At 38.9% G+C, this 21010-nt stretch overlaps 1 protein-coding gene across 2 annotated transcripts in view; it reads left to right on the top strand.

Moving 5' to 3' along the window:
* LOC117514918 (FERM and PDZ domain-containing protein 4-like) overlaps positions 1 to 21010 on the top strand; it is a 200343-nt gene that overhangs the window by 164457 nt on the left and 14876 nt on the right. For both annotated transcript variants that reach the window (XM_034175499.1, XM_034175492.1), the window contains 4 exons: positions 3320 to 3451; positions 8418 to 8537; positions 9025 to 9161; positions 11166 to 11292. In XM_034175499.1, coding sequence (XP_034031390.1) covers positions 3320 to 3451; positions 8418 to 8537; positions 9025 to 9161; positions 11166 to 11292 — 516 coding nt within the window. The remainder of the gene's footprint in view (positions 1 to 3319; positions 3452 to 8417; positions 8538 to 9024; positions 9162 to 11165; positions 11293 to 21010) is intronic.

The raw sequence follows: 21010 nt of genomic DNA, 5'->3' as shown, positions 1-21010 counted from the left end.
GTGAGAGACATAATCTAAAAAAAAAAATGTCCAGGCCCATTTGAAGTTCACCAGTGACCAGCTGGATGATCCAGAGGAGGCATGGGAGAAGTTCATGTGGTCAGATGAGACCAGAATAGAGCTTTTTGGAATCAACTCCATTTACCATGTTTAGAGGATGAGAACAACCCCAAGAAAACCATCCCAACCGTGAAGCATGGCGGTGGAAACATCATACTCTGGGGGTGCTCTTCTGCAAAGGAGACAGGACGACTGCACCATATTGAAGAGAGGATGGATGGGCAAACAACCTCCTTCCCTCAGTAAGAGCATTGAAGATGGGTCATGACTGGGTCTTCCAGCATGACAATGACACCAAACACACAGCCAGGGCAACTAAGGAGGGGCTCCGTAAGAAGCATTTCAAGGTCCTGGAGTGGCTTGTCCAGTCTCCAGATCTGAACTCAATTGAAAATCTTTGGAGGGAGCTGAAACTCCACACCTGAAAGATATAGAGAAGATCTGTGTGGAGGAGTGGACCAAAATCCCTGCTGCAGTGTGTGCAAACCTGGTGAAAAACTACAGGAAATGTTTGACCTCTGTAATTGCAAACAAAGGCTACTGTACCAAATATTAACATTGATTTTCACAGGTGTTCAAATACTTATTTGCAGCAGTAACATACAAATAAATTATTAAACAAAATCATACATTGTGACTTCCGGATTTTTTTTAGATGATGACTCTCACAGTGGACATGTACCTAAGATGAAAATTTCAGACCCCTCCATGATTTCTAAGTGGGACAACTTGCAAAATCGCAGGGTGTTCAAATACTTATTTTCCTTCCTCACTGTGTTTGTGTGTGTGTGTGTGTGTGTGTGTGTGTGTGTGTGTGTGTGTGTGTGTGTGTGTGTGTGTGTGTGTGTGTATATATATATATATATATATATATATCTTTTTTATATAGTATATATAAAAAAAACTATAGTTTATATAGTCTTTTTTTAATTTTTACATTTTCCAAAATAACAAATATTTGTTTTTCATTTTCAGGAATATTAATTCCTGAAAATGAAAAAGAAATTTGGAGAATCCCTCTTGAGATGTGTGGCAATGTCATCACAAACTTCAATGTGCGTGTTGCAGCTGTAATCCAAAGAAGAGGAGTGTGGATTGAACGTCATCAATTATTGAACTGTGCGGAAAACAAGAGACAAAGTGGGAAACCTTTGGAATCAAATGTTAATTTGATGCTTCTGTTACAAGTCTGTAAATAAAGTTTTCCAATAAGTTCTCATTTCAAAAACTTGTGTACGATCAAAAAGTGGTAACATTGTATTGGCCCATCCTATATATATATATATACTCAACAAAAATATAAACGCAACACTTTTGGTTTTGCTCCCATTTTGTATGAGATGAACTCAAAGATCTAAAAGTTTTTCCACATACACAATATCACCATTTCCCTCAAATATTGTTCAGAAACCAGTCGAAATCTGTGATAGTGAGCACTTCTCCTTTGCTGAGATAATCCATCCCACCTCACAGGTGTGCCATACCAAGATGCTGATTAGACACCATGATTAGTGCACAGGTGTGCCTTAGACTGCCCACAATAAAAGGCCACTCTGAAAGGTGCAGTTTTGTTTTATTGGGGGGGATACCAGTCAGTATCTGGTGTGACCACCATTTGCCTCATGCAGTGCAACACATCTCCTTCGCATCATCCATGAAGAGAACACCTCTCCAACGTGCCAAACACTAGCGAATGTGAGCATTTGCCCACTCAAGTCGGTTACGACGACGAACTGGAGTCAGGTCGAGACCCCGATGAGGACGATGAGCATGCAGATGAGCTTCCCTGAGACGGTTTCTGACAGTTTGTGCAGAAATTCTTTGGTTATGCAAACCGATTGTTCCAGCAGCTGTCCGAGTGGCTGGTCTCAGACGATCTTGGAGGTGAACATGCTGGATGTGGAGGTCCTGGGCTGGTGTGGTTACACGTGGTCTGCGGTTGTGAGGCTGGTTGGATGTACTGCCAAATTCTCTGAAACGCCTTTGGAGACGGCTTATGGTAGAGAAATGAACATTCAATACACGAGCAACAGCTCTGGTTGACAATCCTGCTGTCAGCATGCCAATTGCACGCTCCCTCAAATCTTGCAACATCTGTGGCATTGTGCTGTGTGATAAAACTGCACCTTTCAGAGTGGCCTTTTATTGTGGGCAGTCTAAGGCACACCTGTGCACTAATCATGGTGTCTAATCAGCATCTTGATATGGCACACCTGTGAGGTGGGATGGATTATCTCAGCAAAGGAGAAGTGCTCACTATCACAGATTTAGACTGGTTTGTGAACAATATTTGAGGGAAATGGTGATATTGTGTATGTGGAAAAAGTTTTAGATCTTTGAGTTCATCTCATACAAAATGGGAGCAAAACAAAAAGTGTTGCGTTTATATTTTTGTTGAGTGTATATATATATATATATATATATATATATATATATATATATATATATATATATATATATAAAATTGTTTCTTGGAGGTTCAGAGGGGGGTGGGGTAAGGCTACCTCAGACTGTTAAGTTGATGAAAAGAAAATAATAGACAATGTTAATGAATGCAAGTATAAAAAATATACTGACTGGAATGACAGTGATGTGACAGTGATTTTAAAAAAAGCCATTGAGGAGATTGAAAAACCATTAACTCACATCTTTAATCTGTCTTTTCAAACTGTTACATTTCCAAACAAAATGAAAACTGCCATGAGAAAAACTCATCACTGCTTGACGGAACAATTTCATTGACAAACACAATTTAACAGATAATATGGTTTCAGAACCAAGAGCTCGACTTCGCTTTCCCCGATTGAACTGGTAAAGGAAATCACAAACAGCATAGAAAATAAAACTTTGCCATTAGGAATATTCATATATTTCAAAACGTAAATGGAGCCAAACCCCATCCCTTCATTAAATTTCTTTTGAAACCCATCCATGAGTGATCTCTCATAAACCAGATTTGGCCTTTAGACTTGTAGTTTACCTTCAAATAATAATAATAAAAAAAGCTGGATCAGAGTCAGCACTGTGTGCACAGACTGAAAAAGGTCAACTATTTTGATGTGTCATAAACAGCATTTTCTCCTTTACCCCATGTTCCAATGATAAAAGACTTAAATTTGTGTCATGACCCGTGTCGAAGATAAGGTTTTGTCTTGGCGGAAATAATGCAAATCCCCATGTCATGTACAGTACCAGTATTGTTTATTTTTCTGAAAATGTTCCCTCGCTTGAAACTTTTTTGTGTGCTTTTTTGTTTCAGGATGTGATTTTGACCCTGCAAGAGAAGCTGTCTATCAAATGCATTGAGCACTTCTCCCTGATGTTGGAGCAGAGGACAGAGGGCTCTGGGAGCAGGCTGCTCCTCCTACACGAGCAGGAGATGCTTACTCAGGTAAACGCTTTGCTTCCTCTCTGTCTCCTTTCCTGTCTCACACTGACATGGCATTGCTCAGTATTCAGGCAGAGTTTAGCTCTCCGGTGTTATATATCAGCATCGGCGCAGCAGGGAAGACAGGTTGCATTACACCCACCCGACTCACACTCACACGCTTACCCACGGCACATGCCACATTTTATAATGAGGTTGCAAGATCAAGAGGGGACAGTTTTAATATTCATACAGCACAAATGTGAATTTCTCCATGTGGCACACGCAACAGCTGATAAATGTGGAAGAATAACTCTTTGGTAACGCTCTGCTTAGAAAATTAATCTACTTTTACACCTGACTGCCAAAGGGGGGAACTGATAGTGTTTGACACAAAACAAATACCTTTGCACACTCTACAACTGCACGTTAAATAATTAAAAATGTGGTCCTTGTTTATGTGGGACAGCTCACTTCATTTATTTATTTATTTATTTCTTAAATACAGAATTGTACGGTGACCGAGAGGTGCAACAACACGTCCAAAGTTAGACAACACCAGCAGAAGTAGAAAATATAAATGAAGAGTTCAGGCGCAAAGCCCTGTATCTCCACCAGGCCACTCTTGTTTTAAATAAGGATATTTACCTGATGGAAGTTGTGCATTTCCATGAATCATTCTTTCTTGTTATGAAATGGTTATGGTGCACTGAACAAAATAGCAGAATCTCAAAAATCAACCTTTATTCAGAAATGTGTTAATTAGCAACTTTTAATACATAGATTTGGCTGCAAAACCTGGTATCTCCACCTTCAGTTTGTTTGCAAAACTCAGTAAGTCCATCACTTTAACCCTCTTGGGCCGACACCATCGTATACGACGGCTAAGACCAAGCTTTACTAAATTATAAATAACTTTTGAATGATATGAGATAGAAACTTACTTTTTTTTTTTTGCTGAAAGGTTAACTCCGCTGACTTTTGAGCCAGCCATCAGCCATCTTTGTACTCCTCATAGAAGCTGTGTGATGACGTGCGCAATGTGAGTGTCCAATCGGAATTGGTTCACCGTCACATGGTTTTCCAAAATCCAATTGCAGGGCAGATTTACCTCACGTGAAAAGCCAAAGATCATTTTCAGGAGTGATATGACTAGTTGGCCCGTTTGAATAGCCCCCTGGGTTCTCCAATAAGTACATACTATTAGTACATACTCAGTGTGCCCTGCGCCATTACGCACAGCGATCAGTGAAAGCAGGAGCACACAGAGAGCCTCAGATGACAATCTCACGTGCTCAAAAAAGAGTGTGTAACTATCAGGATTGTTCCACTAGTTTGCATGTGAATGTTACTGGATAACTCTGTTGCTTTCTCTGTGTAAAGCACTGTTTACCATATCAATGGACAACAAAACGCATAGACCATTTTGTATATATTGTTCAAAATGTTCATTTGTGTTTATTGTTTGAACCTTTTTGTTGTTCAGTCTTTCACACAATACCTCAAATTACCTTTATAAAGTGTCAAAACAGTTGTTTATTATAGTTTGCTGTGTTTTGAATAAATGTGTATGGAAAATAATTTTTTGCTTTATTTTTTCCTTGCCTGTTTTTGATTGTAAACCTTTATTACACTTATAAAACACAACAAAATCATATATATTCTGAAAGCACAAGTTGTCCTGAAAAAAAAGAAACACAAAACTTGATTGTGGGATGCAGGGAGAGCTATTAACAGCAATAATAAAACATTTATGTCAGGCGAGTGAACTGTCCAAAAAATGCCCTCAGACCCCAGAGGGTTAATGTACGCTAACGTTGCATTTACTCATAGGCAAGACACGTTATGAACATCATATTTGCGTCATTCTTGGCACATTCCTGACATTCTTAATGTGACTTAATGCATCTGAATAGGTTTCTTAATAGTGCATGTTGGTGCGTGATATTCGTGATTTTCATGGAGCATGTTTTTGGCTGTCAAAAAAATCTTCCACAAATGTCACGCACCACCCTCATTTCGCCTCATGTTGTGGAGGTTGCAACTGAGCATGTTGATTTGACTTGATTAGTGGTGATCCTTAATAGAGCGTGACAGCGTTCTTCTCTGATGTGCGCACAATTAAACCCTGCTGCACTGCATTCAGTTTTATTGCTGCAGTATGCTGAAGAAGGACAGTGATGCCAAGTTGGCTAAACGTTTCGTTCCTGTGCTCCTCAGTGCACTCCTGCAGGTGTACCACCTGCTGCTGGGCCTGATGTTTGGGAAAACGAGCGAGGCGAGAGCCATGTGAAGCCACACATCTGGCTCTGTCTGGCTCCTCCTCCTGTCTGTGCCACTCCATGGCACAGAGCCCAACTAAGCATGCAGTCACAAAGTTCTTCTGGTGTGGATTTAAGGAGCAAACTAGAATGATCTGTATTGTTCATCAGCTGATGGATGAATATGTGTGTGTGGAGACAATCCGCCTCATTCACAACGTGACAGAACTTAACGGAACATTATTCTTGACCGTGCGTAATGGTTCCTGATAATTCTCCACCAACACGTTCCATTAATCATAATGCGTGGTAACAGGTAGCAGCAGTTCCTGAGGACACCTGCCCCTTCTGCCTCAAATCATCACATTCGTGATCAGCAGCCAAGAATGTATACTTCATGGCATTTGTGACGTGCCGTTGTTATGTGTAAACACAGCATCAGAGAAGCTCTCGTAGGTGCCGCTGTCGTTGCATCACGTGACCAAGATACATGCCGATGAGTGGTGCACTGTTCACTATGTGGTTTTGCACACAAACTGGGACAGTGCTTACAAGGTTCTGCATACAAACTGCATCTTGACTTGCATTTACCACAGGATCCTTGGGATGTTGCAGCAGAATTGATTTTGTTGTTTGATACGAGCCTCGGTAAGCTTTCACTTGCAATGGTTATCTCATTTTCCGTGGGCGTGGCGTTTACAGGGTTTTGCGCCTGAACTCTTCAAATGCAAAATACATATTTAGCAATAGGTAGTTGCATCAAAAACATCTTGCAAATATAATAAAAATAAGGCTTTCGCCCTCCTGCAGACTGCTTTTGTATTCTGTGAGACAGGCGGGGGGGCTTCAAGCTTGAATAAATTACCAAAAGACCATTGGGAGACTGAAAGTGTTTATTTCACCATGTTAAGCAGGATAGGGAAAATGTCAGTTTATTTATTTATTTATTTATGTTTTACTTTATTCATGGTTTTACCCTTACACTAGTTATATTTTCACATTGTATTACTGTACTTGCAATGCACCAAAGAGTAGAAGTGAATTAAACACCTCCAGGGAGAACTTTTGCGTGTCTTGTTAGTATTTCCTTTGTGTTGTGTTTGTATGTGTTGAATGAATTTGCAATAGCAGATACGTTTTAAAATGAAATTGTTACATGGTGTGGGTTATGTTGGTATCCTTTCAAGCACCTTTCAGGATGCAAGATGTTTTTTGATGCAAATACCCATTGTAGAATTGATGCTGGTGTTTTGTTTGTTTGTTTTTGTATTTGTAAATGTTTTCTGCATTTGCTCATGTTGTCTTAATTTGGAGTTGTTGTGGTCCCTATCAGCCACCATAATATGAAGCCAAATGTACAAATATGGAAAGGACTTCTGTGATATTACACAGATTTTCCACAATTCTTAAGCTCATCCAAAATAATATATATTTTATATCATAAGGTTAACATGCTACAGCAATAATGAAAAAGTGTGCATGTTACGCATTAAAAGTTAAACTAATAATATTACATATATTTTGCATGATTACATTTTACCTTTAAATCTGAATTCTTTTGAATGAACTGTCTCATGGTTTTACAAAAATATTTTGTTGATTTATTTATGATCGAGTGACAATTTTCCCCAATTGTTTTCTTTGTACATTCATGCATGAGTCAGGTTTTATCTATGTGTAAATGTTTGTTGCTCACTTTCACAGAAAAAAAACTGAATTTGGGTAGAAATTAGAAAAAACAAAAAACAAAATAGCACAAAAGTAAAATTGGAATTAAAAAAAAATAGAACGTGTGGCTGGGGATGGCAAAACTTTTTCTCGACACTGCAGATTAGTGATGGCAAAACTGAAACACTGTTCTGGAACTGGTGTGAATGGCCCGCGCCACTCACACCGGTAAACAGGCTCTGTAAACGCCTTTGAAAGCGCATCGGAGGCAGTGAGAGCAATCGCGGTGATGCCAACCGGTGCCGCGACCAGCCCGCCTGATAAGGACACAGAACACAATGCACCATTTAAAAAAAAAAGCATGCAAAATTGCTCTAAAAAATCTGCAAAACTGTGAGGCCGCGAAAGATGAACCGCGTTATAGCGAGGGACCACTGTACTCTCAAAATGAATTAATAAAAATCACAGAAGATGAACCAGATTTTTTTGACAAAATTTATTAATTGTCACTCAGTGCTAATGCAATACCATATCATAGGAATAGGCAACAACAGGTGAACTTTCAAAAACTGTACAACACCATTGTTTCAGGATATTGTTCTGGAGTCCATATCAAAAGGAAGACCTCACAAGTTGTGCCATCAGCTGACTTGAAACAAATGCTTTGAAATGTACCTGCTGATTTGTGAATGAACCGGGGATGCATTTTTTTTTTTCATATTTAAAGGCTGCATGTGCATGTTTTAAGGTGTTTGCACACATTGATATTTTGCAAAAAAAAAAATAAATAAATAAATAAAATAAATAAATAAAATAAGCCATTTTAGTTGTGTAAACACTTTAAAAAAAATTAAACTTACCTCAGCCAAGATACAATACAAAATTGCTGCTTATATCAATCATTCTGCAATTATTAAGAAATAGGAAAGGAATGACATCATTGATTAAATATGTCTGACTTGGATGTGTCTTGTTTAGACACTTCAGATTTGGCTTTGAATATATATTATTTAGATTTTGCATTTCACGTACATTTCTGACAGATATTCTCTCACCTCCAGGTGACTCAGAGGCCCGGCTCTGAAAAGATGAAATGTTTGTTTCGGATCAGTTTCGTGCCCAGGGATCCTGTGGAGCTGCTTCGCAGAGATGCTGTTGCCTTTGAATACCTCTACGTACAGGTGAGCAATAACACCGGGAGCCAATATCACTCTCACTTAATTCGAAATTAATATCAGAAATATGACTGTCACCTTTGAGAGATGTGCAATCTACCGAGCGGTTTAAAAATGATTATTTTAAGTCACCAAACAACGAATGTCCTCAATCAAACCCATCCTTGTGTGAATCACATCTACCGGAAATGAGAAATGATGCTCTCATAGGGTTAGCTTTGATAATTAGTTGAATGAAATAGCCTGAGAGAACAAAAGTTAATTTTTCTTTCCTGTTAGATTTGACCATTTTGTTCTTCCAAGTTCTTCAGCATGCACTGGCGAACTGCATCACACTGCAGGACCCTCAAGCTACAGAGGTCAAAATCAGCTTATGTCAGCTCAGCAGGGCTTGTCTGCAACTCGAGTCACTCTGTGGAAAGATGGCATGTACTTTAAACGCCCAAAGTAAGTTTGAGTTCCTTCTGTAACTTTGATTCCTGCTTTGGTGCAGAGTTGCAACGATGTGGTCTGGGAGCGGTTTGGCCCGGAGCTGAAGTACGACGCTGTGCTGCGACTGGCTGCACTTCAGATGTACATCCTCACCATGACCACCAAGCAGAGCCAGAAAGTCTCGCTGAAATACATCCAGTAAGTTTAAATGTGGTCTCGTGTACATTTTTTTAATGACCTTGTTGACTTCGGGCATCATTCAACCACTGACCAACAGATTTTCCACAGTTTTTAACCTCAACCAAACAAAAAAATATATATTTTTATATCATAAGGTTAACATGCTACAGCAATAATGACAGTGTCACAATGTTAAATAATTTACAATAGCACGTTAAGCATTAAAAGTTAAACTAATAATATTACATATATTTTGCATGATTAAATTTTACGTACCTTTAAATCTGAATTCTTTTGAATGAACTGTCTCATGGTTTTACAAAAATATTTTGTTGATTTATTTATGATTGAGTGACAATTTTCCACAATTGTTGTCTTTGTACATTCATGCATGAGTCAGGTTTTTATGTACGTGTAAATGTTTGTTGCTCACTTTGTGGCTGGGGATAATGGCAAAACTTTTTCTCGGCACTGCAGATTAGTGATGGCAAACTTGAAACACTGTTCTGAAACTTTTGAAAACTTTACAACACCATTGTTTCTGGATAGGGCAGCATGGTGGCTTAGTGGTTAGCACTGTTGCCTCCAAGCGAGGAGGTCATGGGTTCAATTCTTGTGGCCTTTCTGTGTGGAGTTTGCATGTTCTCCCTGTGTTTGCGTGGGTTTCCTCCGGGTACTCCGGTTTCCTCCCACATCCAAAGACATGCGGGTTAGGTGGATTGGAATCTTTGAATTGCCCATTGGTGTGTGTGTGGGTGTGTCTGTGTTTGTTTGTTTGTGGCCCTGCGACAGACTGGCATCCTGTCCTGGGTGTACCCCGCCTCGCACTCTATGGCTGCTGGGATAGGCTCCAGCCCCCCGCGACCCTTAAATGGACTAAGCGGTAGAAGATGAATGAATGAATGAATGTTTCTGGATATTGTTCTGGAGTCCATATCAAAAGGAAGACCTCACAAGTTGTGCCATCAACTGACTTAAAACAAATGCTTTGAAACGTACCTGCTGATTTGTGAATGAACCGGGGATGCAGTTTTTTTTATTTTCATATTTAACGGCTGCATGTGCATGTTTGACTGTAAGACATTTAAAGGTTTTTGCACACATTGATATTTTGTAAAAATAAATAAATAAATAAATAAAAAATAAATAAAATAAAATAAATAAATAAAATAAGCCATTTTAGTTGTGAAAACACTTTTAAAAAACTAAACCTACCTCAACCAAGATGCCGTACAAAATTGCTGCTTATATTAATAATTCTGTAATTATTAACAAATAGGAAAGGAATGACATCATTGCTTAAATATGTCTGACTTGGATGTATTGTTTGGTAAATCCAGCAGCATTGGGATGACAGAAATAGATGCAACAAAGGCAACGCCAGATGAGAAGTCCAACAGTTGTTTTGAACCCAGGCATTCGGAACAAACATTCTTTCATGGTGTCATGTTCTTTCTTAACTGAGACATCACAATCACATAATTTTAACAAGCTTGAAGAAGCTTTAACACATTCACCACAAACAACCAGCAAAAAACCTTTCCAATTAACAGAAAATGTAGACAATTATTTATCATTAGAGATGTCACAGAATCTGTTGGCTTCCTGTGCCATCAAAGTGGAATATGAAACTAATATTTAGGATTTTTCACACTGGACCCATAATCTCCAAAATGTGTGAAAATGAATGATATCTGAGACCATAAACTAGGGAGATATTTTGATTTCATACGGAATGACCATTCAGTAACTCTGCATACTGTAATCTAATACACTTAAGGATTCTTACTGTTTGCCATCTTTTTTTGTTGACCAAACGTAAAGACAAATGTTGAAGAGATTTTTGACTAAAACCCTTTTAAAGAAGGTGGTTTCTTGGAGAAACCTCTCCCTGAACTTCAGATTCTGGATGTGTGTCAGAGTAAAGACCACACAAACATTTTAAAAACACATTTGCTCTGGTTTGGTGGAGTAACATGTCGAAAGGTGACATTATGCTGAAATGCATCTTGTTTTTTACAGAAAGGAGTGGGGTCTGTCTCTATTTCTGCCTCCCTCTGTGCTGTCCAGCATGAAGCAGAAAAACATCAAGAAGGCTCTGACGCACATCCTCAAAACCAACCAGAACCTCGTGCCTCCGGGGAAAAAGGTAACTTGCTCTTTTCGTCTTTCTTTGGCCTTGTTAAGAAACTCATCAGATACCCTCGTGCTCAAACTCACATATGCTGCCTCTCTTTTTCATAACGGAAATCAAACATAAGGTTTCTCACCCATGTCAACCTCAGACCCTTTTGTGAAGCCAGGAACTGCGTGTTCATCTCAATAAAAAACTATATACATTCCCCACACACAAGTAAGATGGTGCCAATCCAACTTTGGCTGAATGTTTAACCTAGCTATGAAACAGTTTTCACAGTGCCACAGCGCAAGCAGCTGCTGAATGTTGATTCCCTCTTATTCCTATATTTACTATATGCAGTATATTAGGCGGCGCAACAGTTTTGATTTACTATCAGCTGTCATGCAAATGAAGTAAGCTGCAGCTGAACTGCAATTAGAGAATTATAAGTTGGGGGTCGATGACATATGATTTTTGTACAAGTGAGACTCCCAAATTGGTTTTGTGGAGAATTTATAAAAGTGCATTAAAAGGAATATTAAAACATAGTACCATGTGTTTGGTTGGTTGGTTGTTATTTTTAATGAACACCAATGAAAAAACTGTTCTATAGATTGTTTGCACAAACTTTAAAGATTTCCTATCATCATTTGTAATTTACTTCCAGTCTACCATCATTATAGAATAGCTAAACAGTTACTATAGTTATGTGCAAGCATAAAAGTAAAAATGCTATGCAAATTTATCCTTTTTTACTAAAATGTTGGACTTTAATCAGTTGATCTCAGAGTAGCAACATGATACACAGTACCTGTTCTTTTGTCAAGCAATAGGTTTATTTTTCCTTATTTGTCAGTAAAAAATTATGACAAAAGAGACAAAAAATGCTCATCTGTGATACCAGATTGGGCAGATACTTGAGTCTTGCTGAGGGTGAGTGCTTTTTATTGCTGTGCATTATAAGATGGTCCTTATCTGTTTATTGTTGTCAGGGAAACAAATGTCGCAGGTACTGTTTTTTTAATCCCCCCAAAACTGCTTGGATGAAGGGTTTTTGGGTGTTCACTCAGTGCTTTTCCATCAGAAAAAAAATGCTCTGTAGATGATACAGGACCTAATAGGGGAAGAACAGTGTCATCTATGTTTGTGCACCAGTTATTTATTTATTTAAGATAAGATAATCCTTAATTAGTCCCATGATGTAGAAATTTACTAAATTTATTCTGTATGTAGAAGTCCTCCTCTCTTAGTAGAGTCTTTCTTCTGCCATTGTGGATTACTGCACATCTTACAGTGTTAGCCTCTCAGCCTATCTCATCAATTCAATGTTGATGTGAGCCATAATATATAATAATCATAACACAGCATGTACTGTATGTTTTGTTTGCATACAGTGCATCCAGAAAGTATTCACCGCACTTCACTTTTCACATTTTGTTATGTTACAGCCTTATTCCAAAATGGATGAAATTCCCCCCCAAAACAAAATCTACACATAATACTATATATATATATATATATATATATATATATATATATATATATATATATATATATATATATATATATATATATATATATATAAACATTCACAGCCTTTGCCATGAAGCTCAAAATTGAGCTCAGGTGCATCGTGTTTCCACTCATCCTGTTGCCATGAAACAATTTCCTTTGGGATTAATAAAGTTATTCGTATCATCCTTGAGATGTTTCTACAGCTTAGTTGGAGTCCACCTGGGCTAAATTCAGATGACTGGACATGAACTGGAAAGACACACACCTATCTACATGTAATTATGGTCCCACAGTTGACCGTTCTTGTCAGAGCACAAACCAGGCATGAAGTCAGTGGAATTGTCTGTAGACCACTGAGACAGGACTGTCTCAAGGCACAAATCTGGGGAAGGGTACAGAAATATTTCTGCTGCTTTGAAGGTCTCAATGATCACAGTGGCCTCCATCATCTGTAAATGGAAGAAGTTGGGATCCACCAGGACTCTTCCTAGTACTGGATGCCCCTCTAAACTGAACAGTCAGGGGAGAAGGGCCTTAGTCAGGGAGGTAACCAAGGACCTGATGATCACTCTGTCAGAGATCCAGCATTCATCTATGGAGAGAGGAGAACCTTCCAGAAGGACAACCATCTCTGCAGCAATCCCCCCTGGAGTTTGCCAAAAGGCACCTGAAGGACTCTTAGACCACGAGAAACAAAATTCTCTGGTCTGAGACAAAGATTGAGATATACTTTATTGATCTCACAGTGGAGAAATTATGTTTACACTACAGTTACCTCAGACACCAATTAGTCCACAATTATTACTTGTTTACCGTAATCACATATCAGCTTGGGACTCTGACGAGGGCAGTCACATCTCCTCCACTCTCCCTTATCTCTGTTCTCTGCCTTTGACCTTCAAGTCCCTACTTCACCAGACTGTGAATTCCTCAAATTATATTGGATTCTGGATCTACTGGACTACTATTGGATTAACCATGGAACTGATCAGCTGGTCTCTGAACGTTATTGACACCATTTTTTCTACAAGAAGGTCAGGACCGGGAGATCCTACCAGCCCAGATAGAACGTATCCTGCGGACTATGTCCTCAACTCCTGGGGGTCTTGGCGTGTTGCATGCTTGGCGCCTTTCTCCGTTGAGGAGAACTGCACCGCCCCCGCAGAAGGGGAAAGGAGTGACGTGAGCAGATGCCGGAGTGGGGAGTGTTGATGGGGGGATATGAGGGGGGTGGGGGGAGGTAATGAAACATGCTTCAATCCTGTGAAAAGCAGTTTATTGTCTTTGTGAGTTGAGATAAGAAACAGCCAAATGATCCCCAGGCCGAATAAATTCCTCTGGAGGGAAAACAGTCGGGCAATTTGACCTTCAGGCTTGATAAGCCTGTAATGTTACGGTTTGAGCAATGAAAAACACTTTTAACAGTTGCTCTTGAACAACCAAATCCAAATTATGAATTAATAATATTCCCAATTATGAATTAAGAATATCCACCGGCCTGAATTGAATTGAACACTTTGGTGTGAATGCCAGTCGTCATGTTTGGATGAAACAAGGCACCATCCCTACAGTGAAGCGTGGTGGTGGGGATGTTTTCAGTGGCAGGAACTGGGAGACTCAGGATTGAGGGAAAGATGAATGCAGCAATGCACAGAGACATCCTGGATGAAAACCTGCTCCAGAGCACTCTTGGCCTCAGACTGGGGTGACGGTTTATCTTTCAGCAGGGCAATGACCCTAAGCACACAGCCAAGATATCAAAGGAGTGGCTTTAGGACAACTCTGTCAATGTACTTGAGTGGCCCAGCCAGAGCCCAGACCTGAATCTGATTGAACAGCCCTGAAAATGACTGTACACCGACGCGCCCCATCCAACCTGATGGAGCTTGAGAGGTGCTGCAAAGAGGAATGGGCAAAACTGTCCAAAGATAGGTGCACCAAGCTTGTGACATCATATTTAAGAAGACTTGAGGCTGTAATCACCTGCCAAACAAAATTAGGCAGGTGCATAAATTCGGGCACCCCCCAAAAAAAAGTAGATCAGTATTTAGTAGATCCTCCTTTTGCAGAAATAACAGCCTCTAATTGCTTCCAATAGCTTCCAGTGAGAGTCTGGATTCTGCTTGAAGGTATTTTGGACCATTCTTCTTTCCTCTTCTTTCATTGTTATCAAGAATCTGATGATATTGACTGGAATCCATGTGACCCTCAACTTTAACCCTCTGGTGCCGACGCGGTCGTATATGGCGGCTGAGTACAAGTTTTACTAAATTATAAATAACTTTTTAGATATGAGATAGAAACTTACTTTTTTGCTGAAAAGTTAACTCCGCGGACTTCTGAGCCAGCCAGCCATCCACCATGTTTGTACTCCTCATCGAAGCTGTGTGATGATGTGCGCAATGTGAGTGTCCAAGCGGAATTGGTTCACTGTCACATGGTTTTCCAATATCCAATCATAGGGCAAATTTACCTCACATGGTAAAACAAAGATCATTATTAGCAGCAATGTGTTACTAGTTGGCCCGTTTGAATAGCCATCTGGCTGCTGGCTCCAATGCACCCTATGCCATTACACAGAGTAAAGAGGGCCTCATACAATCTCACATGCTCAAACAAAAAGTGTGTGAGTATCAGGGATGCTTCACTACTTTGCTTGTGAATGTTATTGAATAAGCCTGTGGCAAGCTCTCTCCTTTCAGCGTAAAGCACCGTTTACGCATATCGCTGGGATGAAGGGGAGGGGCCCACCCCAAAGTGTGACTGGCCCTCTGTAAGTGTGAAAGCTTGTTTTCAGTCAGGAAAACACTCCAAAAACACAGTCAGCTTCATAGAAGTAGAAGTTTGTGATGTGATCTTTGTGTAATAGCAGACAGAAATTGCTTTGAGATGAAGCCCAACAAAATGCATAGACCTTTTTGTATATATTGCTCAAAATGTGAATTTGTGATTATTGTTAGAACATATGCTTTGTACAGTCTTTTGTACAAGATCCCAAACTGCCTTAATAAAGGTATAGTTGTTTATTATAGTTTGCTGCGTGTTTTGAATAAACGTGTATGGAAATTATTTTCTGCTTTATTTTTTCCTTTCTTATTTCTGATTGTAAACCTTTATTACACATACAAAACACCACTATAGCATATATATTGTGAAAGTACAGGTTGTCCTGAAAAAAAGAGACATACCACTTGATTGTGGGATGCAGGGTGAGCTTTTAACAGCAATAAAAAAAATTTATGCCAGGTGAGTGAACTCTCCAAAAAATGCCATAGGACCCCAGAGGGTTAATAAGATTCCCAGTACCTGCACTGGCCACACAGCCCCACAGCATGATGGAACCACCTCCAAATTTTACTGTTGTTAGCAAGTGTTTTTCTTGGAATGCTGTGTTCTTTTTCAGCCATGCATACTGCCCCTCGTTATGTCCAAATAACTCAATTTTAGTTTCATCAGTCCACAGCACCTTTTTTCCAAAATGAAGCTAGCTTGTCCAAATGTGCTTTAGAATACCTCAAGAAACTCTGTTTGTGGCGTGTACACAGAAAAGACTTCCTCTGCATTACAACATTTCTTTGTGCAAAGTGCGCTGTATAATTGAACGATGCACAGAGAGACTATCTGCAGCAAGATCATGTTGTAGGTCTTTGGAGCAGGTCTGAGGGTTGACTATGACTGTTCTCATCATCCTTCACTTCAGCTTATGAGATTTTTCTTTGTCTGTCACTTCAGGCCTTAACTAGTACTGTGCCTGCGGTCTTCCATTTCCTCACTATGTTCCTCACAGTGGAAAGTGACACCTGAAATCTCTGAGACAGCTTTTTATATCCTTCCCCTAAACCATGATGTTGCACAATCTTTGTTTTCAGGTCATTTGGAAGTTGTTTAGAGGCTCCCATGTTGCCACTCATTAGAAGAGATGAAAAGAGGGGAAACATTTGCAAATGGCCACCTTATATACCCTTTCTCATTATTGGATTCACCTGTGTAAGGAGGTCAAGGGTCAATGAGCTTACCAAACCAATTTTGCGTTCCAATAATTAGTGCTAAATGTATTCAAATCAATAAAATGACAACAGTGCCCAAATTTATGCACCTGCCTATTTTGTTTAAATAATTATTGCACACTATCTGTAAATATTAGAAACTTCATTCTACTTCTCTAATAGTATGTTCATCTGGTATATGATATATTTAACTGAGATTTCTGAGCCAGACAACCAATGATTTATAAAGGAAAATCATAAAAATTATCAGGGGTGCCCAAACAATTACATATAACTGTAAATGTAGTCCATTTACCATTTATTGAACAACGACTGTGAATACTAATGTACATGGGATATCTTAGTTTTTTTTTTTTTTTTTTATCTTTTATAAATGTGTTAAAAAATCAAACCTTTTTTCATGTTGTCACGATGGGGAGTTGTGAGTAGAATTTTGAAGGAAAAAAATGCATTTACTCCATTTTGAAATAAGGCCGCAATATAACAAAATGTGGAAAAATTGAAGCACCATATATACAGTACCTTCCGGATGCACTGTAGATACAACACTACATTTTCTGGACTATAACTCACATTTATATTTTACTTGTTTCAGGACAGAGCAGAAACATGAGAATAAATCAGAGAATAATAATAATAAGAAAAATAAACACAGCGACAAAACTAGACAGGAACTGACTCATGACTGAAGTATAAAATAAAAGATAAGTAGATGACAATACGAGCAAGGACTAATTAATTAACAGAAAGTTAAACCCAACATAACAGCATAACTGATAATACAAATGAGACAAGCAAAATAAACAAGTGATAAACTAATGATCAATAATGCAAACACAAACCCGCTGAAGTAAACTAGAACGGAACTGAACTTATGGTCAAAGTTTCAAAGAAACAAAGTGGCAAAGCAAAAATGGTACACAGAATAAACATGATGAAAATAATCAACTAATAAAACAAAGCAGGAGCAGATGGTGATGAAAAGAAAGGGGGGGAAATAGAATCAAAAGGCCACTCAGGGTCAAAACGTGACAGTTTCTTGACCATAATATTGGAGATGATTCTGAATCTATTCTGAATCAGTGGATATCCTTGATTGGGTTCCCAAGAAGCTAAGTAACGAGTCAGAGTGCATAGGCTTGTCTGCTGGATCAAGACCAAGATCCAGTCTTTGACTCATATTTTGGGCTCATCCATCAGTCATGTGCCTGGATGTGGATGTCATTGCTGTACTCGTAAAGAGGTATGTTCATCACAACAGTGTTATTCATATATAACTGGTATACCAGACCACTATGGTCATATTTTTTTAAATTTATGCAGCAGTTTCATAATGGTCTTCCTCAAGCATGCTAATGCTGACAGATCCCATTCTTTGCTGCACCATCAAATCAGCTGCCTTTGCTTCCCAGTCACTGTTTTAATGTTTCTTCGAGCCACCCTGAGTGCATTTCAAAGAGGACATCTGGGAGAAAAGTTCCATCTCATGCCAGAAAACTAGTGACTTTTCATGAAAATTCATTTTCAGGCAATGGCCAAACCAGTGCAACTGATTCTGCAACAGCATGTTTTCAATGCTGGTGGCATCTCCCTTCCAGAATGTCAATGCTGGTCCGATGGTCTTCTCACTTTATGCTGAGGTTGTCTCAAAAGTTTTTGACAGAATACCTGAAGCTTGACAATCTAGAATATTTTAGTGGTGTGTTGGCATCACTGCTGCATTATAGGTTTCATGCTGTGTGGACCTTCAGAGGTCTGTATTGTTGAAAAACACTGTGTGTGAGAAAAGTTTGACTGAAATAAGCCACTCGATGCTGGACTTTGACAGCTGATGAATTCAGCCACACATGAACTATTTATTGTTATAAGTACGTGTCCTCGGAGCAATGATGCCTTCATAGTGCAGCGGCTAAGAGAATATTTAGAGCAAAATTGTGCAAATGGTGATACAAGCACCAAAGTTGGCAAAATACTCCTTAGACATTACTCTTTTGAACAAACTGACTGGCCACTTGAATTTTCAATAGGGGGCCAGGTAGGGGTCAATTGAAGAATTACACAGGGGTCGAAATTAAAAATGCTGAAATCATTTTGAAAGCTACATCACATTATTTGTCTGACCGTAAAGATTCCAAAAAGGTATAGTTTTGACTATCTATGCCTGAATGATCAGACGTTATGGGGTAAAAACAGCAAAAATGGTGAAAGAGGTCAGTGTCCGTTTGTACAGGGGTCAAAAGTTAAAGTTGCTCTAATTTTGGTAAAAAGTGATACAAAATATTGGTTGAGCTAATAGGATTAATAAATGGAATAGTTTTGGTTGTGTTGAATGTTTGGTCTCCAAAGTAAAGGTCAAACAAGGTCAACGTCCATTGAATTCTATGACATGTGACATATGTTACACTGTAACATGATAACTAAGCATGATACATGGTGCAAAGTATTTCTTTTTAAAACCCTGTTACCTCAACTAATAATTTGCATCATTTTTTACCAAAATTGGAGCAACTTTGACCCCTGTACAAACTGAAACTGACCTTTGTCACCATTTTTGCTGTTTTTACCCCATAACTCCTAATCACTCAGTCATAGATAGCCCAATCTATACCTTTTTGGAATCTTTATGAGCCCACAAATAACATGGTGTAGTTTTCAAAATGATATCAGCATTTTTAATTTTGACCCCTGTGTAATTCTTCAGTTGACCCCTACCTGGCCACCTACTGAAAATTCAAGTGGCCAGTCGGTTTGTTCAAAAGAGCAATGTCTAAGGAGTATGTGTGCCAACCTTGGTGCTTGTATCACCATTTGCATGATTGTTTCAGTTATCTGCTGCACTATCACTGAAATTGAGTGAGTAACAACATTGTCATCAAAATAACATTACAATGTACCAACTAGAGCCCATAATGATATCGGTGTTATTTTCAGTCATATGAAAATTTTTAAATTACAGAATAAGCAATCCAGAAAAAATGGAATTGGTGTCATTATATTTTTTTTTCCACCGGAAGGTGGTATTGGCATTGGAGGCAGGATGACATTCTTTACAATGCTGTCAAGCATAGCCGGGACCCCATCTCTCCTTGGTCACATTTGTTCTAAGAGACAGAGGCAAAGTGGCCTTTCATTTTCTGGGAAAAATTGATGTTTCACAGTGAAAAGAGGCAAATGTTTGCTATGCCAATAGCTAGGTGGGGCCAAAATGGATAGGAAATCTACTTCATGCAAATGTCGAGTGAAGGTAGTATGACATACTTTGGCTGGATGTTGGTTATATTCAGTGGTGAGCACAGGTAAGGAGAAAGTTAGCTTTGATAACCGCTAATCAGCTAACTGAAAAGTTATCTTTTATAACGCTAAACCGAAAAACCACCCAAAAAAAATTATCAGGAGCTACAACTCCTGCTAACCGATAACTTTCAGTATTGTCTCTGGTACACTCTCAGCTACTAATAAGCCAATTTTGAGTTTAAACACTGCCAATGCTTCTGATAGAATCAAAGGCGATCACAAACCCAACACAACCAATGAGATCTGTCTTTATGTGCTCTGCCCACTGTTGTAGGGAAGCGTCATTTACCTTGACAGTAAATTAACGTGTGTGTTGGTGTTTACAAATAAATGTGCTTTTGTAAAATATGTCATTTTTAAAAATTTGTTAAAAAAAGGCATTTGCAAAACCCAAAAGTCTAAGTTGTGATTCGACAACTGTGTGATATAACTGGGCGCCAGTAGATGACGGTGTTCTATGCATTTTGACCCATTTACTGGATGGCAGTGGGAATGGCGCCCAGTTATATCACACGGTTGTCGACCTGAATCACAACTTAACAGACTTTTCGGTTTTGCAAAATGCCTATTTTTTTTTACAAATGAAAAAAATGACATATTTTACAAAAGCACATTTATTTGTCAACACTGACACATACGTTACATTAACTTGTGTTGGTTTTTACATAGAATAAATGAGTCAACCAATCAGAGTGAGTGGAGGCTCAGTTTACCCATAATCCCTTTGGAAATCTGCGTGTGCTGATGTTCAAAACTTCAGAATTAGTGCATTATTTTAGAATGAAAAGATATGTGTTATATTTTCACTTTGTACAAATGACAGAGTTGACATTAATGTAGTTATTCTATCCAGATGAATTTGATTTATAAATGAAAACCATAAGTCAAACCTGCTTTCCTTTTCAAGAAGTCTGCCTCACGGCTGGATCACT

Source organism: Thalassophryne amazonica, chromosome 1 (assembly GCF_902500255.1).
Source record: "Thalassophryne amazonica chromosome 1, fThaAma1.1, whole genome shotgun sequence".
Classification (NCBI taxonomy): Eukaryota; Metazoa; Chordata; class Actinopteri; order Batrachoidiformes; family Batrachoididae; genus Thalassophryne; species Thalassophryne amazonica.
The sequence above is the reverse complement of the archived record's forward strand: the minus strand, read 5'-3'. Positions and strand labels throughout refer to the sequence as shown.